This window comes from Bacillus rossius, chromosome 8, assembly GCF_032445375.1.
Source record: "Bacillus rossius redtenbacheri isolate Brsri chromosome 8, Brsri_v3, whole genome shotgun sequence".
In the NCBI taxonomy this organism is placed as follows: Eukaryota; Metazoa; Arthropoda; class Insecta; order Phasmatodea; family Bacillidae; genus Bacillus; species Bacillus rossius.
In genome coordinates this window covers 2,276,444-2,300,616 of record NC_086336.1, presented here as the reverse complement: position 1 = coordinate 2,300,616, position 24,173 = coordinate 2,276,444, and the positions used below count along the sequence as shown (strand labels likewise).

Below are 24,173 nucleotides of genomic sequence, written 5' to 3'. Positions count from 1 at the left end.
ATTTGAGATCCTCTTGTCCTGCTATATGACATTCATCAATTTCAAGACTCTCTCTTAAAATTTACTTCGGCATTCACAATTACATATGTTAGATACGCAGTGGGACAGTCTCTGGAGGTGGTGAAATGGACTTAGTTTTTGAGATGGTGAAACAGAGGGTTGGAAGATGACACCTTGAAAATATTTGATTCCTGTGGCACTTGGTGCTCGTGAAGTTAAGTCCTGTCAGTTACTACGAGCCGTACAGAAGGAGACTCTGTTGAGCTCTGGGCTGAGTCTCCGAGGAAGACAAGAGCTGCAGGACTCGTGTTATCCTCACCCGGCCAGGGAGAGCTTGTGGTCACTATCAGTCAAATTCTGAGGCGAGTTGACTGTTTTGAATAATTACACTGGTACTCCGGGTGCAGTGATACACATAAATTTTCTTTATATCTCTTTTGCTTGTGTATTAATTGATATTGTTAGCCATCATATTTTTTAAAATACGGTTTTATGCTAATTTGTTTTGTTTTTGGTTCTTCATATTGTAATTGGTTCTAGAGACAGTGCCTTAATACATATTTGACCCGAGTCATCTTTAAGCTGTTCTTTTTATAATTTTTATTGTCATTTTGCTACCTCTTTTTCCTAACTGTTTTTGTTTAACGGTTTAATATTTTTTTTGTTAACTGTTTGATAATTTTTCTGGTCATTTTACTAGCTACATTTCACTAAAAGTTTTCATACAAATTATTAATGCATACAACTAATGATGCCAATGTTAATTAAGTTCTTAATAGTTTTGTCATACAATGTTTCAGTAGGGGCTTTCATTTTATAGTGGTAGAATCTTTTGTGATGTATTATGTTTGCTAACACTGGCTATTTGAGCCCACTTTTATATGCTGCTGTATTTTTCATCATTATTATTCGAGGAACAAGTTTGTAGCAGAGCCTTTGGTCTATTTTCACATTCATTTCTAGGGACCCCAGAAAATGGTAAACAAAACTGGCTCATTTCGGTGTAAAAAAATGACAAAAGCGGTGCAAAAAAATGACAAAAGCGGTGTAAAAATAAGCAATCAGTAGAGACCCCAAAAAATTGTGAAAAAATTATGCCATTGGCGGTGTAAAAAAAACCTCATAGCCTTACTGCTTCCTTATTTGCCTGGCCAATTTTTGGGACATAAGTTTCTCTAAGGGCGGGATTCATAGTCGAAGGCTTGTTTGGCGAATAAGTAATACTTTATAAAGTAGTGCTTATTCTTCAAGTAGTACTTATTCCAGCAATGAATTCATAAACCTATACTTGACGAAGTAATACTTGAAAAAGCACTACTTATATTGGCCATGCTGTACTTGATGAAGTATCTCAAAAAGTAAAGGACGAATTTGGTGTCAAAGTAACGCAAGCAAATATACCGCTGTAAATACATAGTTTACCTGTTTGAAAATAAAAATGCCCAAGTTTCAAACCATATATGCGTTTAAAATAATGAAATTAATACGTAAGATGATATTTATACTTTATTTGATAGTGAACTTGAATAACATAAATATGAACATGTATTAAAAACGAACTTACAACTACATAAATATGTTTTGAATCTTTGTGTTGTTAAATTATGTTGGCCATATTGTGTTTGTGATCTATAAGCAGGTGAAGTTAACCACGTGGTAGCGAAACAACTTTCATGATTCGTGATGGCTAGTGGGAAAGAAAAGAGAGGAAAACATTATACTGATTCGGAAAGAATTTTGTTTAAGCAGTTGGTCTTAAAATACAAAGCAGTAGTTTCTTTCCTCAGTGCAGGTTCAATTAACGGCATGATAATTTGGATGACTGTGTTCTTGCTGAACCTGAAACGTCGCTTGAACTCAGAATCACTATACCATTCGAAAGGGTTTAATGCATCTTGTACGTAGCGCTTTGGTGTCCGTACATTGACATGGTCCTCGTAAACTTCATCCGCAAATTGTTCAAAATCGTCCCAATCACCAAAATCCATCACGCTAGATGCAGAAGAGGTTATGTATGTAGCCTGTATTGTTTACAAAACTAAGCGGCAACGATTTGTTTCGTTTCTTTCCCCAAATTGAATTTGTTTACTCTCTCAATTTTAATTAAATATATGGAAAAATTAACGGGAATTAATAACTTACATAATCTATTCCTTACAACACCCCACACGATGCCCATTTTCTGCTATAACTTCTGTTATACCCATGGGTATAAAAATTTTCATAAAAATTTGTATAGCAGAACCGCAGAAAGATTTCTTAACTCCATACACACGATACCTAGAATGCTAACAGAAAACCAGCCAACGCAGTTGCCGACCAAAGCAAACATATCAGGGGAGGATAAACCTGTACGAAGTCAACTTATCAAAATACTGAAAAAAAAAAGTGAAAGTTACACCTGTTTGTGTTAAAAATTATGTAACTTGCGGAAATATTATTTGATATTTTATCTTATATTTTTCATTTGCAAATAAATAACAAAATTGGTTTAGTATTTAAAAACAAATTAAGAGAAATTTTGGAATTACAAATATATTTTTAAGTTGTAGGTTAATTTCAAAATCTAAAAATATATAAATTTAAATGATACAAGGGACATTAGGTTTACTAAATGTAGTTTATGTACGGTTTGAATTCTAATATTAATTTAATTATACAGTTAATCAAGCTAATTTCATTGTAATAGTAAAAAAATGCTACCGATTCATATATGTTATATATAAGATTTATTGATTACTTATATATTTAACTACATAATTAGAGGAATTGTAACTAATATTTTTTGTAACCCAGTGAGACAAATAAACACGCACATACCGCGTAATAAATTTAAATCTTAGGTGAAGAAAAACATTTTGCATGTTTTTTTTTTTACCCTCACAGGTGTGTCGCTATGAAGTATCAGTTTATTCATTATTAATTTATGGACACTCGTTTCTTAATAAACGTTGGCGTTTTAATTATAAAATTAACTTTTAGTTTAAATTATTTGTGAACATGTGATTTTACTTTACTTTTTTAAAAGTAAAAATAAATCTAGGTACGTAGTACTATGAATAAAATCAATGGACTGAGACACCTAAATGTAGTTAATAATATATCATAAATTAATTATAATAATTTATATTTGCAGAAAGCACAGTATGTACAATTTAATTATCTGTTATTTAAAAAAAACTAAAAAAAAAATTGGACTGATGAGGATTCGAACCACATTCAAAATCACCCTTCTACCGCTGCCATCGTGCCCTTCGCCACTACGCTACCGCAACTTCTACTCATGTGATAGGAGATAATGGGTAATATACAAGCAACGTATTTTCATAACGTATTTTAAAATTTCCGATTACTTCTTTCTGTGGCAATTTCAGCTTAACAAATATATTCCATAGTAGTTTTACTATTATAAAGTTTCATTTGGCATACCATTACATTTGTTACGTCCCTTAATGTTGACAATACAGACTATATACGGGGTTATATTGCAACACGTGGGTCCGCCATCTTGACGGCGTACCGGTACTTGAGTCACCTAGATAGACGACTTCATGAAGTATTACTTATATCAATGAATAAGCACGGCTTATTTGATTATGAATACTTGCGAAACAAGGCAAACTTATTTCATGGCTGTGAATTCGTATTGAGCAGTACTTATTTGACGCAGTGCTTCGTGAAGTATTACTTGAAGTAGTCCTAATAAGCAGTGCTCTTTTTGTTCGCTATGAATTTAATGCCATACTTAAGCATGCATATAAGCAGTACTTTTTTCAAGTATTGCTTATATCACCACTATGAATTCCGCCCTAAGAGTGTTGGCTGATGATGGCAAATCCCCTGCACCTAAAATGTATACATAACTTACAATATACTTATAAATAGGTAACATTTATAAGGTTATCGCTGAAAATATTAATGGGCTAATTTATTCAAAACAATTCTTAGCCAAACCTAACCTAACCTTTTCTAGATTAGGTACTGCTAGATTACAGAGTCAAACCATCAATCAATCAGTCAAAAATATATTGTGGTGTGCTCACCATTTCACAATGCAATCCATCCTATTTATGTGTTTGTTAATCTGAGGTACTTGCATATTTATTTGAAGTAAAGGTAAGTTAATCGATAATATTGTCGCGGTCTGGAAATTTCATTACTTTTTTTTCTTAAATTTTATTTTACTTTTGTATCTCGTTAGGTTTACGTGTTGGTGTACGTGCACGTTTCCAGGCTCGGCCGGTTAATTTCGACACGCGGGTATTGGAATATAGGTTGCTGCGACATTAGTTTACAGGCACCGCGGGCTTTTGCGAGGCTGCGTGGTTAGCTAATTCTCGCGGGTCGCTGGCCAGGGCCCGCTGAGAGGTTGCAACACGCCGTTCCAGAAAAACCCGCTGTGTAACGTCGATTTTGTTTGTTCTGCCACGCGAGGCTTTTGTGTACTCGTTTCGAGGACTCTGTCCTGATTAGTGTTGCCATCTGGCGTCCGACTTTGGAAACGTAGACTGAAACAAACAATCGAGCAGCGCAACAGGGAGAGGGGGAAACTCGCTCGCGCCTGCGCAGAAGGAACTGCAGACTTCAGTTGTTTTTCATTTTTCCTTGTGGGAAGGGGGGACAGCCAGTTCCCCCAGTGGCTAAGTTTTCCCGGTGTTCGTGTTTTTTTTTTCCGGAGTGGCCCAGTTTTGTAGTTAAAACCTCCTTCCAGGGAGGGGCCGAGGCTTTTTGCCTGGGGACCTCTCTGGAAGCCGGGTCCACGTCGGTTTGAAACAACTTTTCTCCGTCTCCAGTCAGAGGGTAAGTGATTTGGCAGTGATGGATAGGGAGTCTAAGCTTCGGGCTGGACGATCTTCGTCCTGTACTTAATCGTTTAAGAAATAATGTAGTATTATTCCATCCCTATTATTTATTATTATTTGTTTTGGGAAAAATCGACGTCTGGTTATAAGCATGTATGTAGTGGTAACTGGGAAGTGTACTGTTCCTCAGCGGAGCTGCGGCGACGGCCATGTTGTTGTAGCGATAATTGTTTGCCGGCTGACTTCACTTTAATGTGTATTTAATGTATTTATTTATTCGTTAACCCCTTTGTTAAATGATTTATTATTAATTTGTTAATCAAATATTTGTTTAATTATTTTTTTTTATCCTAGTGAATAAACTCTGTGCTTGAATGAACTAATCACGTCTCTTTTCAGTACATAAATTATACCCTACACTTCCTGTATAGGGAGAAGACTTGATCTCGAGTACCATGCTTACCAACGAGCTACAGTACCACCCCCCAATGTTATAGGTTATTTATTGTTATGTGTATAGGTGTACGCGGGACGTCTGACGGAGGCACGCCACAATATTGTAGGCCTACATATGCTTATGAACTTTTATTAGAGGGGGAAAACATTTCTAAATAAATAAGGCTAACCTTCAACATGGGTGTTACACCATTCCCTCATAGCTGGATGATCAGCTTTTTCCAAAGGAATGTTAACTTACAGCATCATATTAACAAAATCAGAAAAAAATTCTTGTTTTCTGCACTTTCAAGCTTGTTTGCTTTATTCACGCTGTCGCCTATCGAGATTTGTTTAGACACGGTAGAATGCTTGACAAATTAATTGTCTTTTTTGTTTTGTTTTGTCATTTGCCACATGCTTTTTGCACGTGTCTTTGCGTGTACAATCAACCCGCACGTTGCAGAACTTGCACATCATAATTTTGTCCCGCTGATCAAAAATATAAAATCACCCGATTTTATCTCTCTTCCGCGATCAAACAGTGTCGAAGTTTCGGCATCTTAGCCACAAATTCAATTGTATCACAAAACTTACAAAATGTGGACGGTATTTGTAAACACTCAAGATATGTGCACGCAAACATGACTGCCATCTTAGCTCGATGCGATTAAATTAGGTTAGAAAAGTCGACACCAGTGCGCCTTGCGGCAGAAACAACCATTATTCAAAACACGAAAACTGTGGAGTCAATTTTGTTATGTTGGTAGTGCGCACATATCGATTGTTGACATTTGTTTTTATTTGCGATGGAAATATTTACTGCTTGTACAGAGAGTAAAAAAAATACGTGGATTTCAGTAACGTGTCAAAACGAAGATAATATCACGGCACTAGTCTTTCAGTCTATGTTTATTTCACGCCTATGTTTATGATGGCGTAAATAATTAGAACTTACGACATAAGGACATTATTTTGTGTGAAAAAGCGTGAATTTCGCGCGAAAAAGTGTGAACTTCGCGCGAAAATTCGTGAATTTCGCGACTATGTCAAAATCAAAGGAAAGTCGCAAAATTCGTTTAAAGTATCTAATTTTCGCGTTATTTCGTGAATTTCGCGCTTCACCCTTTTTCGGGGTCTCTATTCATTACATTTATGCTATAATAAATTTACTCTAATATCTACTCACCCCGCTCTATTTTATTTACCCAGTATGTGTAGACCACAATAACACCTGCTTCACCGCCCACGAACACCGACATCAACCCGGGTTCCCAAATGAGTAAATACCCTATCAGGATTTGCAGACATTCAAATCCAGGCCCAAATCTTCTCAAGGCTACTTAAAATGTCATTTCTCTCACCTAGAAGAAATGTCACCTCATTTTTTTTGCAGAATTTCTTTTGAATTTGGGCAGCTGTGTTGCGTGCTTTTGCACAGCTTTGAAACATGTGAAGTATGCACTGCTGTTGCAACAGCACTATCTACGGAACAGTAAGTCAGCAAGGAAGATAGGTCTACAATGATCCAACGCTGCACAATGCCTATAGGTAGGTTGACCAGGAATTGCTAGTTGCCTGCTGGGTGTATACCTGAGATACTAACAAGATATGGCCCGAGAGGACTGAATGTAACAATCAAAGAACTCACCAAACAAAAACACAGTAAAACCACACACCTGCAGGAAGAAACCCAAGCTCTTCTGTGTCTGCCGGTCTTGCGTCTGGCTCGTGCGCGGCATCACCATTATCTTCCACGGCAGGTTACGAACGTAACACGGCGGCGACAACATGGACTCCTTCATCTTGCTGAAGTTTGGCACCGTGTAGCTGAAGGTCGCTTCGGACCGGGCCTCGTCTGCGGAGAACATCACGAATTACAAAGTGTTGCAGTTCCACGATCGTACTGCAACTAAAAACACCAGCTTCGTGTTGTGTGAGGAAGGAACGAAATACTGTGCAGTTCCTTGAACAAGGAGCGCTCAACGTGCACGGTAGTCGTGGGCAGCTCACAGACTCCAGGAGGCAAGCCGGAGACACAGGCTGCCAAACCTTATTCCCTGCGCACAATGTCGGCGGAGGTACACACCACTGTTTCCTCTCGGTGGTCTGTGAGGTCCCCACTGGCCTCCTCCCCGCCAGGGAGTAATTAATCAAATTAATATTAACGACTCTACCGCATCTCATCCTCAGTTTGAGGTGTGCTTTAAAATGGGCATTCACTCTCTCTTTCCACTGCAAGATTCTTGCCATTAGTGCTGTCCTTGTTTCTGTGTGCTCTGTTGCCAGATACCACCAGAGCACAACCTTTTTTATACTCAACTTTGTAATGAAATGAAAATTTTTAAAAATTAATCTGAAACTTTGTACTTTGTAAAGGAAAAAAAAAAATAGGAAGAGGATTTTGGAAACATTTTCCCTGTTGTATTTCATCATGAATTCAATTATTCATATATCACTCTATTTCTAATGAGTCATAATTGAAAGATGCCACCTTTGTTTTCAACAATTTTTGCCAAAAGTTTACATCTTTTAAAATTAAAATGTTTTGCTCATTTGAGGGTAAATGTACAGATAGGTAACGTAAACAATAACTGAAAAAGATTGGTTAGGTTAGCCACATTAATTATCTATAAAATATTTTATGTGGTCCAATTTAGATTTATATTCCTTGTGAACCATGTACAAATATTAACTAAATGCTTAACCCTATAATTCACCTAAGAATACTCGGTTCTTCAGTATAGGTTTATTTTAGTTCCTTGTGAATTGTTCTGAATATAAAATTACAGAATCTTAAAAATAGGGTACACCTTAAGTGTAAGGTTAGCATTTGTGAGTAACTGATGGTTTTAAAAGCTGCCTAGCTGATTTATTTCAATAAATTTCTAAAGATTGTAGGCTATTGTAGTTTCCATTAGACTTGTTGTAAAACTGATTATCCACACCAAAATCTATAGAACTGAAGGTAGGGAAGGGGAAAACCTAAGATATTTAACCATAAACAATTTTTTATCATTTAAATACTCTTGTATGACGCACTAGCCTACTTTGTGGCTCTACCGTAAGAAAATTACTAGGATGTGAAGCACAGTACGAGTTTAGGTCATGAGATGTAAACATATCAATGCCCAATTTTTTTATTTTATTTGTAAATGCCATACCAAAGCACAAGTCACAACATGTAGAGCAAGTACAAAACATATACAGTCACAGAACAAATAATAGAACAAAACTATTACAAGAAACAAAAAAAAAAAAAAAAATTGTAGAGAAATCAAATTCAAGACAACACAACATACAAATATCCATATGAATACTTAAATTCTAATAATTACTTAAACCAACAAAATGTTTAATGAGAGTAACATATATATAAAATTGTTTGATTAATTAAAAATTACAATTATATTTAATATATAAAAATCAATGGTTTTTTGTTCGTATTCTATGCGCTGCCATGCCATTCATTCAAACGCGATGGAATTTTGTACACTTTACCTTTGAAACACGAGGAAGGTCACTGTCTAGGTGAGATTCAATAAAACCAACCCTTAAAGCTGAATTGAATTATTCTTGATATTTCGCCTTTCATTGTTAACAAATCGTTCATCCTATCTCTATGCAATTTTGCACATTTTGACTTTGAAACACGAGGAAGATGAGATAAAATGCAATAGGTGACGTGCGAATCGCATCAGATAATTACTAGTAAGTATAGTTTCTGACATAGTTCCATCGACATACAATAGGTGGTGCAAGTCATAATGAATATTTACCAGTAATAATTTTATGACAGTTCCTCTTTTCTATGATCCAATTAATAATGGTGGCGTTCAAGTCATATTGGATATTTACCAGTTAATATTTCATGACTGTTCCTATTTTCTATGATCCAAATATGAATTTTTAAAAAATTTTTTGGATATGTAAACAAAATACATATTTCTCAGTAAGTATTTTATGATGGTTTCTCTTTTCTATGATCCAAATAACAATTGAAAACAATTTATCCTATCTCAATGAAAACTTGCAAACTTGACTTTCGAAAGACAAGGAGGATCACTGTTTAGGTGAAATTTTGATAATTATCAGTAAGTATTTTATGACAGTTACTCTTTCCTGGAGTCAAAATAATAATGGTGGTGCGTGAGATGAGAGAGAGAGATCTAGAGAAATAGAGAGAGACACATAGAGATGTATTGATGTATACAGATAGAAAGATATATTGAAATAAAGAGAGATAGAGGTATAGAGATATAAAGGAATAGAGAGATCAAGTAAGATAGAGAGATATAGATATATGGAGGGATATAGGAAAATATATGGACAGATATAGAGAAAGATATAAAGTGATAGATAAATCTGGAGAGATATAGAGACAAAGTGATACAGAAATAGATGATAGTTATAGAAATATTGAGATGGAGTTTTATGGAGATATATAGATACATAGAGGGATAAAGATATATGGAAATATAGAGTGCTATCAAGAGATAGTGATAGAAACAGATAAAGTAATATACATACTTAGTTATATAGTGACAGATATATACACATATAGGGAGAGTTAGAGATATATAGAGCGATATGGGGAGTGATGGAAGATAGAGATGCTTTGTGTATGTATACCTACTTAAACAAATCACAAAAAAATAATAATTGAAAGAGGCATTGCAACGCATGCTGGGCTTAAAATATTAGTAATAATGAGAAAAACTTAAGTATTTACTAAACCAAAAATAAGAAATATTTACTGGACAAGGTGACTTTTTGTATTTTGAATTTGTTTACTGTAATTTGAAATGAGTGTGAAGATGAGGTCATTAAAGTTGTGGCGAGTGGAAAAAGTTCGGAGTGGAGTATTAACTTGAGGAACTTTAAGGCCAGTATTCTCAAGGAAGTCGCGTCAACAAAGAGTGTACCTAAGTAAGCTCTCCGGTCAACAAGGCTTATCAGATTAGGTGAAGGTATATTCTTTAAAATCATTAATTCAGTTGATTTAGTTTGTATGCTTTCTAATTTATTTACGTCAGCCATCTTGATGCCATTCCAGATTACTGAACAATATTCCAATTTGGATCTAATTAAAGATAATAGAGAGAAAGAATTGAGTCATGATTGGTAGCACAAAAAGTAATAAATTAAAAAACAACGACAGCTCTAAGAAAAGAGGAATATAAGTAACCCACATGCCAATGGAAGAATAATTTTATATCTAGAATAACTCTAAGAACTTTAATAAAAAGAGGTTTATCAATTAAGGTGGGAAATTGGATGATAGTCTGCAAGAGAGTTGTGAAAGCCAAGAAATAAACTGCATTATTACAACTGATTTTTCCTCACCTTCATCCATTTCTGTGTCTTGAATAATGTTCTGTTCCTGGATTGGCTCACCGTTCATTTGATTGTCTTCGTCACTTGCGGGCTTCAGTGGTTCAACTGCAATAAAGATACACACGCCTAGAGCACTCACTTTCTCATTGTTGGTAACTCTATATATTAATTTATTTCAATTAATAAATAATAAATATTAATTTAATTTTTTTTAAGCTAGTGGATTATAAGAAGAGCTTTTGACGTTTAATGATAACAGCGTGTTTACCAGGTTATATAGAATAAAAAATTATAATTTCTTTCATAACCTTTCAATAATCACATGTGAACTAAAGCAAGCAAAACTAATATCTGCCACTGTATTATACTGTCTCTTTGTGAAGAGAAATACAAACTGCACTCTTAATTAAAAAAAAACTTTACATCCATGTTTAAACCATTTGTTATCTCAAGGTGATAAGAAGTTTCAATATTAATGATCAGCAGATATTAGAGATTCAAGAAGAACATACTGAAAGTACCTATTGAATTTGTTCATTTCTTTGCTATTTGCCTACCAACAGCTGATAAACTTCACAATTAACGACTTACGGGGGCAAACATGGCCGACATCAACGCACAAGGGCATGTCAGCAGGTCCTAGTGTCCCAGTGTTCGCTAGCACAGCTGTTGTTGAAACCACTTACCATGTTCTGTCTCACGATATTCCCAGCGGAATAAATAAATAATTTAAGTTATTTTTACACTAAATATTTACTTTATAGAAGTACTTGGAGATGGATAAACTAAAATCTTCATCTTGAGCTACTCAACATTATTTACTTCCAAACTACTAACTTAAAAGCCTTTACTTTGATTCTGGAAGGAGGAAAAAAGAGCTACATATAGTATTTGTTTAATTGTGGTTGTTAATGTGTAATGTTAATATTATTGTGTGTGTGTTTTTTTTTAAAGAATGCTTCTCTGCCTTTTGGTTAAGATCAGAGTGTAGTAGTTCAGCCTTGTGCGTAATGGGGATTGGGCAATAACTGTAGGCCAGTATTCAGACAACTCCAATAACAGCCTCCATCGTGTCACTACTTGTAGTGATGTGGTGGGGCCTGCATCACGTTGTGGCTTGCAGGGACTTTAATACATCCTGGTGTCCACGCTTGGCTGGTCTCCCAGAGGCCGGTCAAGTGTGCATGCCCTAATAGCTCTTACAAGAGAGCAGTGCAGTGGGTGGGGGGCAGCCATATATGGGTTTCTTTGGGGCAGGCAGCCTGCCCATTAAATCTATAATTACTTAAGAAAATTCAGGAGGGGCTACTCCCCGGGGTAAACTCAGTTATGGTAAAAGTGTATATGTTTTGCAATTATTTAAGGACAGCTGGGAGCTAGGCTCCCTAACATAAAAATTGTTATTATTTTCAATCGTCAATGTAATGTTTGGCTTGCTGGCAGACTAGGTCTGGCCATAACGTAAATTCATTAGTTTAATTAAGCTTTTGACTTGCGGGGACTAGGTTCCCCTTTAACTTTAATATAATCCTCCTGTACTTTGAGGGAGGGAACAGCCCCAGGGGCACAGTAGGTTTACGTTTCTTTCAATCTCCCTTAATTTTTATTTTCTTCGGGTGCTAGGCCACCCTTGTCCCATTTCTTAGTAATTTTTAGGCATTGTAAAGGGTTTTGAGTATTGTTGATAAACATCTTAAATCTGTATAGTTAAAATTATATTGATAATTATAAGGTAATGTATAAAGTCCACTCTCCCATGAGAATCATTCTAAATGTAACCAAATACATATTCACACATTTTTACTGTGCTTAGAGTTTACACCCATTTTTACATTTTCAGTACACTTTTGTTTTATAAAAGATCTCTTTATGGGTGATTCTACGTTAAATAGCCATATTTTGTTAGGATTGGAATCAAGACAAAAATTTTCAAAATATAACCTTATAATAGCAGCTTTTTATTTATGTAAAAAGCTAATTTGTGCATATCAGTAAGATGGCCAGTCAATAAGTTGAAATTTCTCTCTTGTTGCAGATTCTGTCTAGTCAAAGTTTTGTCTATTTCAATAGGAAGTAAAAATACGGAATGTAGAGTCTTGCCCAATTTATGTCGGGCAGCAACTCCAGTTAACGATGTAACTTCCACAAATTTTGGTTTGAGTAATACATGTGGCTAATTCATGTGGTACAGTAGCAACTCCCATCTTATTCCAATGAGCTTGAGGCGGAACTCTACGTTTTTAATAGTATTTGAGCATCGAAAACACGTCACTATCCTACTGACAGAAACTAATTCTGGAGGCAAATTAACACGCTGTTGGGGATTAAGTAATACAACATTTAGTACATCTGCAAAAAATGTTAATGGCTGTTCGAAATTGTTCACCACCTAATATATTTCTTGAATAGTGTACTCCTTGTCTTAAATTATTTAATTGACTGTCCCTTTGTTCTGAAGTTTCATTAAGCACCCTCTGTGAGGAATAATTACGTAATTCGCTTAATCGCTGTTCATCAGATTCATTGGTTAGCAGCTCGTGAATAAAATTTTAATGATGCGCACATTCTTCCTCTGATTTATTATAAAATTGCTCGCAAATTTGACTAAGCTGATAGCACATTCTTCCTCTGTTTTGCTGGCCGTCGCCTGCAAATTAAACTACGTCGATGAGCACAGCATTTAACATCTGCGTTTGTTAAATTATCATGTATCATGGTAAAGTGATGGTCTCAATCTTCTTGACTTTCATTTCTTAATTTATTTAACACATAAACCCTCATAACCGACAATCTATTTTCTCAATCCTGTGTACTGACATTCTTATATTTTTTAATATTTTCATTCCTATTATTTTCTAGGTGTTTCCTTTTTCCATCTTCAGTTTCAACTAGCAGTCATTATTCAAGGTCTACCCATTACTAAAAATTGAAAAATAAACAACCATTAAAAAAAATGGATTTCAAAATACATAAGTTCTAAAAAGCAAAAAATTAATGTTTTATATGTAATTATTGTTTTATAATTTTGAAGTTGGTGCCTAATATAACATAAAAATTATATACCTTACTTGTATAATACTTGGTATATATAGCATCCATTATTTATCGCAAACACACACAACCAACATAAAGCGATGACTACAGAGCTAAATACCGGCCACTGCCTGGAAAACATGGCAAACACTGCACCCACACTCCTAGCGACAGTTGTTTCCTGACTACCATTAAAAGTGATTTCAAACAGTCGTTGAAATTTAGTGACTATCAACAACAATTATAGCGTAATTTTGAATTGAAACTTCTTTGGGAGCGATGAGATTAAATTTTCAATGCAGATATTTAATGCAACATTTTCGTGAAAAATTTTTGTGAAATGTTTCTAACGCGAACAGGGCAGAGAATAGGTATTTGACCAAAGAGATATGAAGATAGCACTAGTATACAAAATTAGTTGAGGTTTGAAATGCCAGGGTAGTTTCACTTCTATCACATGTATAGATTAACTCGCAGTCTGTTTTTTTTTACTTGGCGCCGACTACAAAATTATAAAACAATAATTACATAATAAACAAAGTACCTAATTACAATAAATGAAACAAACAATTAAAAATTTGGTGTATAAAACATTAATTTTTTGCTCTTAAGTGAACTTAATATTTTAAAGTTGGTTTAAATTTTTTTAAAGTTTGTTTATTCAATTCATATATGTTTATGATTTCTTAATTGATTTTGTCAGTACTGATACACATTTGAACTTCAATAGTTGGAGTTAGTTTTAGTGTCAAGAAATTTTTTAAAATTAATCAAGTCTTTAGATGATTATAAGAGTGGTGGTGGTGGATAATTTTTGTTTTATAATGACTTTTCAAAGCAGAGTTATTGTATGAATTGGTGTGATATCATACTTCTAAAATTTTTTTTGTCTAGTTCTACTTACGTGTGTGGACGTTACTTTGCGACAGGAGACCAAATTTGTTACATTTCTAGAATTGGTAAAATTTTTATTGGATAGTGGTGTATTCACATCAATATATCATTAGCAGCATGTTTACTATGGGCATGTTTCAGTTTTGATACTAATTTTGTCAAGTGTGGTATTTTATTAATAATGAAAATAGTTTGCTATGTAAACTAAATGGTGTTTTCATGATTGTAACTACAAAGACAGGTTAATTCAGGTAGCCTGTGCAGTAACACTGGTGCAAACTTGCACAAGTCCTTATCAGTACAAGATTCCAACTATAATTGACCTACCCACATTTGTTTTCAATTAGAGATAAGCTCTGCAGGCAAACAATTAGTCACCCTGGAGAAATCATTACAAACATTGTTTGATACAGTGTCGCTCTGCCTCTGGACTTGATAGCCGGCTGGATTCTGTTAGGAAGAGCAGCTACGTCACAGCCAGGATCTGATCTCGCAGTTCCACCAAATTGTGGGGATGCTGGTGTGGGCCTATAACCAGGGGTTCCAACATGTCCCACAGATTTTCACTGAGGTACAAGTAAGGTGTTTCTGTAGGCCAATCGAGATGAAATAGGGCGCGGGAATGTTTATAAAACCTGTCTCACATTGCAGCCAGCCCGATGAACTACGCTGTTGTCATCTTGAAATATCGGGGTATACTCATCATGCAGATGTTGACTGAAAGGCAACACCTGATCATCCAGAATGTTTAAATAAACATGCTGGTTCGTGTTAGTGGTCACCGCAGTGAGAGGGCCCAATCCACGATACGATGAACTCCCCCAAAACATGACAGTCCCCCCTCCGGCTTGAACCTGGCCTTGCCCATATCCAGGATGTGCTTCACTTGGCCTTCGGTCCACTCGACTCCGTGCGTCATGGGAATACAGACAAGACCACATCACATTCCGCCCGTCAGCTACTGGCAACGTCCATGATTTCTGGTCCGTTGAAGACGCGCAGCTTCATGTGCCTGTGAGCAGTGGCCTCATGCGAGGTGAACAACTACAAGTGTTCACTGTAGACAGTTCCTGTTCTCACTAACAGGTTGGAATGGCCCTTCATTCACTGACTGCAGCTATTACTATCGGGTTTGGAAGCGATCTTGATTCACAAGCCGTGAAATGCGTCTATGGTCTCTCTCAGTCAGGATCTTGATCCGGCCATAATACTGACACCGTGTTTCGTGCCCACTGCTTGTAGACAGTTGAACAGTCCACTGTGAAACACCAACAAATCCAGCAACTTCATGCACCATATGGCAGTGGGCACGGCCAACCACAACTGCCCCTTTTTGCCACTCTGTCGCATCCTTTCATCCACCCATGTTGACGTACACCACCGTGAATATATTTTGGAGTAATTAATATATAAATAATTTATAACATCAAAATGCATAGTGCAATATATAAATTTTATTATTAAAATTTTAACCATCTGAATGTACGAAACATTATTCAAGTAGGTACCTATTCCTTCATGTTGACATGCAGAATCACTTTCTTTACAATTTACAACATGATTTTTTTCTGTGTGAAATGAAAAGCACTTATCAATCCTCAATTGTAATATAAAAGTTTTCATTCGGATTATGGATACCAAGTTATATTGTACCACAGCCTCCTTAAAACGTTAACTTTTCCGGGTTCCCAAAAATTTGGTAGGTCCTGGTTGTAGAAGCCATGTAGTATTGTATAGAATATCAAACTCCTGTCAACTTTGCCATTCACAATCTTTGACAGAAAGCATTAATTACTAGTAAAATTAATATGGCATGTATCTCAGAAGAATTAATTTAGCATAAGGATAAAATGAGCTATCTAATCAAATGTTTGAGGCTTGGAAGATCCAATTAAATGGAAGAAATAAAACCCATATCTTATTACAATGCAGATTTTTGTTTCCTTCGCCATATCCTTTCCTCTTACCTAGAGTAATACTCAACAGGGCTTCTCTATCGCATCACTTTCTTACCCAAATATTTGTACTTTAAACCTCAGCAACCTTAAGTATGGATTACTTTTGCTTCGGCAACCTAAAACCATCATGTTTGCAATAAATTTACCTTCATTTTGATATATATTTCAATTAAATTATGAATAACGGTTAATTACTCACGCAAACTCACATGTTTATACCTGGCAACTTGGTACTGGGACCAAGCAAAAGATGGACCACCTATTATTTTTTCTTTTTATTTCTGACTTCTACAGATTGCTCTGAAAATTTCTGAAATTCTTTTTAATCAATGGTAGCATGGCCACGATATGATTAGGCAACCCATGTGCAATTCATTATTTTGTATAAAAAATACCTCTCATTCAAAAAACAAACGTGGGTAGGTCGATTATACTCAGGATCTTAGACTATACTATGAATGCTAACCGCTTGCCTCAATACGACAGGGACCTTAAAATCAGAACCTGTCGTGTAGCGACATGTGTTAAGTGAAGTAGCAAAAATACTTGCTGCAACTGTGGGGTGACATCCATAAAAAACTATAAAAAAATTAATTTCCGAATTGCAGCAAGTAACTATATGTGCTTGCTAGTATATGTTCACACCATATTATTACTAAATATTATGGGGAAGCTTTAAAAATTTTGTGACCCAGCAAAGAAACACAAAAGGTCTATAAAAAGTGGCATAAGACCTATATCTCTTCAAATGGCCAAAGATGCAAAAACGAAATCTGGTGTTTTGTTAGTTCCAGGACAAAAGCTGTGTTCCAACTGTAGAATGAAGTTATTTCAAGAACAAGAGTTTGTAAATTCACAGAATAATTCTGATGAAGAGGAAGGCCCAGAACCTCACAGGCTCCCATGAAGAAAGACCCCTTAAAACTAAAAGGACTTTCAAAGCATTCAAAATTAGTGTATAGCAAAATCAAAATAGCTGAAGTCAAAATTAAAGTGAAATCAAAAGTAGTATCAGTATGTATTGACACTACCAGAAGATGAATTGCAGTCTGAAGGAAGTACTGATGAAGACTTACTTGAAGAGTCAGTTATTAAGAGGAATGCAAATGACATAAATTTTCAAATAAGTCAGACAAATAAAAATCAAAATATGAAACATCCATAAGGGAGAAGTAAAAAATTTTATCAGTTGCACCTAATTCCTGGTCACGAAAGAAAATTTCAACAGAATTCAATGTTTCCGAGTACATAGCAAGAAAATTACACCAGTTGGTGAAAGAAAAAGGAATTCTTTCATATCCTGAGCCTTTGCAAGGTTGAAAAATTTATGCTGAAGTTGTTGAAAAAGTTACCAATTTTTATCAAGTAGATAAATACAGACTAATGCCAGGTGCATAAGATAAGGTTAGTGTACACAAAAACGTTCATGAACAAAAGTACCTAATACTCTGAATTCTTAAGGAACTACACACAGCATACAGAGAGAACTTTCCTCGTGATAAAGTAGGATTTTCTAAATTCTGTAAGTTGCGGCCGAAATGGTGTCTCAAGGTTGGCCAGCCAGGTACATATTCCGTCTGTGTTTGCTCAATACACCAGAATCTAATCCTCCTCCTAAGTGCTATGAATTTAGAAAAATCAAATCTAAAGAACCTTATGTATTTACTGGTATGTGATAATGGAAACTGTGATTAAATGTTAAGAATATGTCGTAACTGTTCAAATTCTGAAAACTACAAGAATACGTAAGGAACATTTTTACTGACTTTGATGATGAAAATAAAATTGTTTTCACAATGGGTAACTACTGATCGCAGCCATTTACAAACATTGGTCCTTCCTTTATGTGAATTTATTGATCTGCTTTTGAAGAAACTGGCAGCTTTAATACCACGCTCATACATCTCTAAACAGCAGTCAGATTATGTGAAACGGAGGAAAGAAAACATTCAGCCAAATGAAATACTAGTTTTCATGGACTTTGCAGAAAACTATTCTTTTGTTATCAGTCATATATTTGGGTGCGTTCTGCTTGCACAGTATGTACATCCAGTAATTCTGTACTTCAGATAGGATGGAGAAACATGCAATATGTCTTTGTACTTTATCTCAGATTACCTGAACCATGATGTTCTCTTTGTGTATGAGGTTCAAAGAAGATTGAGCCTACTAATTCAATGATAATTCCTTAACATTAATCTAGTGGAGTATATCACAGATGGTAGTGCAGCATAACACAAGACTTTTAAAAGCTTCTTGGACCTTGCATGCAACAAGTCATGCTAAACAGCTTGTGATTGTGTTGGAGGATGTGTTAAAAGGACAGTATCTAGTAAGGGCTTGCAAAAACTGTATAGAGAACAAATTTTGACAACTGACCAGATGTTTCAATTTTGAGATGAATGCCTTACTAAAATTAAGTTTCAGCTGATCAAAGATGACGTTCACGCAGTGGAAGAAGGGCTTAACATGCGTTTCTCAGAGTTCAAAACTGTGCCTGGAACAAGGTCCTTGCACTATTTCCTCTCACTAGCACTATAATAGCAGCTAAGCGAATTAGCTCTGATGAGAAGTTTTCGTTACAGTACTCTCTGACAAAAAACCGAGAGCCTCAAAAGTAGAAACAATTCCAATGTGTGTTCAGTTTACGATGATAAGTGTTGTATTGGGTTAGTGCTTGAAAAAGAAGATGAAGATATAATGATGTGTATGCAGCCTCACTGGCCAGAACATTGTAATTATGGCCAGGAAGATTCATGCTGGGTGCCATTAGTCAACATTCCTTGCACTGTAGATGTACCGTAACAAGAACTTGAGACTCAGGTTGGAAGGGTGCATTATAAACTGACATCCTCGAGTGAGAGAAAAATTACATCAAAATGTTCAAAATGGAATCAGCTCCTTCATAGATTACATTGACAAAGAACTTAAAATAGGCCTACTTCACATATGCACATCAAGTGTAAAACAATGCAATTTTTATGAGCACAGCTTGCACACCCAACTTTATGACTACTGCAATTCTGTAATTTTATTTTATTTATATCAACTTATGTACTGTATGTATGTATGTATGTATAGTTAACAAAAATTCTATCGACCAAAACATTTCTTTAGGTGGGGTGAAGGTGAGAAAGTATATATATACTGAAATTTTATTTCACTATTTTGTAGCAAAGTTTGTGCTTTTCTAATGGTACCAAGCCCAAGATTGTAAAGATTATTAAAAAAAAAGTTATAATAGGATTACTGAACTGATTTTAAATAATTTTTTCAAGTTATAACATAAATTGCACATACTTCTGCATTTAACTACATTTTACGATTGATATTCCAAATCTACATAAAATTCTGAATAAAAATGGTTAATTTCTTGATTATACATTAATAACTGTTATTACAAAAATAAGTTGAATATGTATCACTCGACTTTGGTTGTGAAGTAAAAAATTCCATCAGAGGGAAACTTTGAAGGGCTTTAAATTCCAAACAAGAGCCAATATATATACATATATGGGTTCTTATATTTGTCTGAAGATACCATGTAACAAATTATACCATTTTTCTCCCAACACAATTTTCCTGGCTAATAAATTATAGGTATTTTTTAAGTTGCGAATATATCTTGTTATGACTATTCAAGTTCCAGGATAGTTTCGCTACCATAAAGTTTACTTTGGCAAACCAATACGCTTAGCACCTCCTCCGATGTTCGCAAAAGTTAATATTTATGGGTGCATGTCATCTTGATGACTTCGGCTCATGACTATAGCAGTTTCAGCATGCATTTGCATTGGACTTTCAATCTGTTATGTTTGTGTTGTGTAATATGCACTTATTTTATTGTATTTCTAATGCATACTGAAATTTCACCCTCAACTAGCCTAAAGAAGTATAACCTCAAAAACACAAGTGATGATAATTTGTATATAGGAGGAAAATGTTACAGCTGCAGCGTTGAGGCATTTACATTTGACACATTTGGTTCTCCTGAGAGATCAATAGTACCATCATGTTCAACAGAATTATAAGTTTTAAAATGGGGAAAAAGTGTTACTGTTTTTTTTCCTTAAAATGAATACTTTTCGTACATTTATCATGATTAGCATCTTTTTAGATCATTCTATGTTAAATTGAATCCATAAGTTACGTAAGTCAGATGTTTACACATCACTGGTGATTATTAAATGACAATTTTTTTTTAAATTTTTAACTGCTCTTAGCCCACATTTCCCTCAACTTCATGGCCCTGCCCACTAGCGAGTTTCTCAGAATGTTTCTTGAAAATTCCGGTTTGGAATAAAATAAAAATATAACACTATATTCCAATTTTCTTTCCATTTCGAAGCAGTTGATTTAGAAAATTAATACAATTTGCTATAGCAATTTAAATTTTATTCACTTTTATACTTTTTTTAAATATATTTTGAAGCTTTTTACAAAAATTTTTTCCTGAACTTCATAATATTCTAAAGTCGCTGCATTTCCGTAAATAATATTATAAAATTCTGAAAATAGTCTTATATTCAGTTGGCAGAATCCAAGAGCTAAAATATTATGATGGACATGCGGAGTGTTGTGAATCGTTAGGTCAGTTGACGAACGAATGCATGACGAGACAGACAGAAGGATGGATGACGAACAGTTAACGGATTAAGAGTACACCTTAAGTAGCCCCGTTTACGTGTGATTGCGTAGTCTCGCAGCTTCTTGGAAATAAGATGAATCATATCTAGATTGTAAAGTTTTAAATGAGGAACAAAAACAATTTTCTTCAAGCACTTAAGGTAAATATGTAGTTGGGCGGTATTTGCGAAAAAAAATGTTAAAAATCAAAAATACCTTTATTGTATGCTCTTCAACTTCCTCTTTTCATTAAAAGCGGCGGAGGTAAGAAATTCCAAATACTTTAGGAGATATCGAATTTTAAAATACCTTTATTATATGCTCTTCAACTTCCTCTTTTCATTAAAAGCGGCGGAGATAAGAAATTCCAAATACTTTAGGAGATATTGAATTTTTAAATTTCATCACAATACCAGTGCATTGTGTGGCGGTCAACATTGTTTCTTGTTTACGTACGAGGTACGAGTATCTACTTTTTTTATTGGATAATGATGTCACGTGATTGTTCGTGATAGGCCAGAATTCAAACGAACCAATACGTGATTATTTAGTTCATTTATTGTTTCAAACGGTGTTTAATTAGGTACCGCCTCCAACTTAGGTGAGTTTTTAACGTTTCTAATTTTAAAGTCTTATTTGTTATTTTGATATTGTTGCGCAAGTAATAAGTAACAAAAAAAATTTACGTGAGTTGTTACTGTGCATCCTTTGTTACGGGTTTGTTAGGTAAGGTCAGTTACATTATAAATAATTTAAAACTAAAGAATAATTAAAATTAATTCACATTATTTTTAATGTCGGCTTAGTTTGAAAGTATTAATAATGTAACTGACCTGACCTAATCAACCATTTTATTAATCACGCATTGACGATTCACGTATTCACGAACACACTGCAAAATAACAAAAATGGCGTCGCTCGAATGGTTCCACAGGTCTTGTATTGCAAAATTAAAAAATTCGATATCTCCTAAAGTATTTGGAATTTCTTACCTCCGCCGCTTTAAATGAAAATAGGAAGTTGAAGAGCATACAATAAAGGTATTCTCGGATTTTTAACATTTTTTTTCCGCAAATACCGCCCAACTACATATTTACCGCACTTAAATATTATGATAAAAATATAATGTAGGTATTAATGGAACTGATCAAACAAATCTTACACTGTAGTTATAATTAAACATATTTCCCAGGAACAGTGACTCTACACTTTTATAATTAAGGTACTGCCAGTCCCGCACCAATGCCTTTCTTCAGTTACATGCATCTTCACAGCAAGGGATTTGTTAATAATGATGCCCCTTTGTCAAACAGTTAATATATTAATAACATAAGCAACTTGCCCTGAGTCACCTATTAGATACTAGGTTAGCACGATCAACCATTACAAATGGTTCCCTTAGATAAACTCCCACAAAGCTGTAAATAGCTCCCTGCGAACTAGTACCAAGCTAAGCCATTAGGTACAAGCACAAAATTCACATTCTATGCATTTGAAAAAAAAAAATCAGTTAAAAATTAATTATATCAAACTTCACAGCTCATATACAAGTCTATTCACAACCCACCAATCAGAACACAAAAAATTCTATTGCACTATATTTTAACATCCTATACTTAACAGAGATAGTATATTATGAATAACTTAAGTGAAAACCGCATTTATGAATGTAATACGTATCCCAGTAACTAAAATAATACTTTATCAAAACAATAACAAATGTAACAAATTTGACATCTTAACTACTCATAACGCTTATGAAAAGTGTCATAATTAATTGTAAACGACACACGAATATAGAACCTTTAAATTATTATTTTTTGTTTCAAAGTGTAGGTTTTGAAAAAATTACACCTTAAAATTTAAATACAAAAATTGGACGCCATTAACTGTATGGTATCATAATAAAACTCACCGTCCTGCGTTTCCATTTCTTCGACATCGTTATCTTGATTCTCTCTTTCCGTCACGTGATTCATATTTTCCACAACAGAATTTTGATTATTTATTTTCGCTTTCTTAAGACTGAGAGTGACCGCGCGATCCTTTCCTGAGTTATAAGCGTTTTTGCCGGATACGGTCACCTTAACGTGTTTACTTGCGATGCGCCCAATGTCTGCGGATTTTTTCACCCCCTATTTCCGGGGGAAACTGCCGAACCATATATAATAAACGTAAAAATAAAATTCACTATTCTTAACATATACAAATCGGTGAAAATACTAATCCCAAACCACCAAATTCAATTGAAAATAAACAAAATGGTGGTCGCAATCATGCAACTATTCACGCCACAGTCGTTCGCAACCAATCCACAAACTGCTTGTCAAAAAAACAGTATGTTGAAATAGCCTAGAGTATAGAATACGCAGAAAAATAAAGGTTAAAACCATTTGGCAATACTTGTAACAAAATATAATTTATTTTTTCAGATTTTATTATAATACATCAAATTATCATTTTTTTTATAAAATTGACCTGACTTCCCAACGGTCACAGTTCTCGCGAGGTAAACGTATGTTCTTCTGACCCACAAAATTGTTCTCTGTTCTCTTTATTTTTGAAACTATAATTTAAAGCAAACGAAGTAAGACAATAGTATGTGTTAATATCGCAAGCTATACACTGTAATAGTAGATAATATGATTAGTCAGTGAATTTAATTAAGAGTATTTTTCTCTAAAAAGATACTTAGAGCGGGATTACAAGACATTCAGGTACGGAAGCGAAGAAACAATACCTTGTTAGGATACAACTGTCAGCTAACTTGCAGACCCTATTGCAGAATGTGTCTGAACCCAATACTTGCTTTGTAATAAAAAAAACAACAGTTTTAATAAACTGTGCCCTGCACGAGCCTAGAAACTAATTTCAATGTATTCTAGCGGTCGTTTGGCAACCATCGATACATTTAATTATTATCGCTTATCTAAGACACAGATGAACATTAAAAATATAAGTGAAATATGTTTAACTTGTAAATTGCTGCATCAGTGTCTTTCAATAAGTTTAGGCTAACACTAGAACTAAGAATTTAAATATAAACCTTAGTATACGATTGACGAATGGAATGGTGTAAATTTATTCA

At 34.7% G+C, this 24,173-nt stretch overlaps 1 protein-coding gene across 2 annotated transcripts in view; it reads right to left on the bottom strand.

The window, feature by feature from the left end:
- Positions 1 to 23,413, bottom strand: part of LOC134535469 (ubiquitin carboxyl-terminal hydrolase 7) — an 82,116-nt gene extending 58,703 nt beyond the window's left edge. Inside the window, exons 1-3 of one of the 2 annotated variants that reach the window (XM_063374580.1) lie at positions 23,001 to 23,413; positions 10,584 to 10,679; positions 6,917 to 7,095 (exon numbers count right to left, since the gene is read on the bottom strand). In XM_063374580.1, the coding sequence (XP_063230650.1) occupies positions 6,917 to 7,095; positions 10,584 to 10,679; positions 23,001 to 23,064 (339 nt within the window). In that variant the 5' untranslated portion in view covers positions 23,065 to 23,413. The remainder of the gene's footprint in view (positions 1 to 6,916; positions 7,096 to 10,583; positions 10,680 to 23,000) is intronic. The other variant, XM_063374579.1, reaches the window with a different exon arrangement.
- Positions 23,414 to 24,173: the final 760 nt, after the last annotated feature.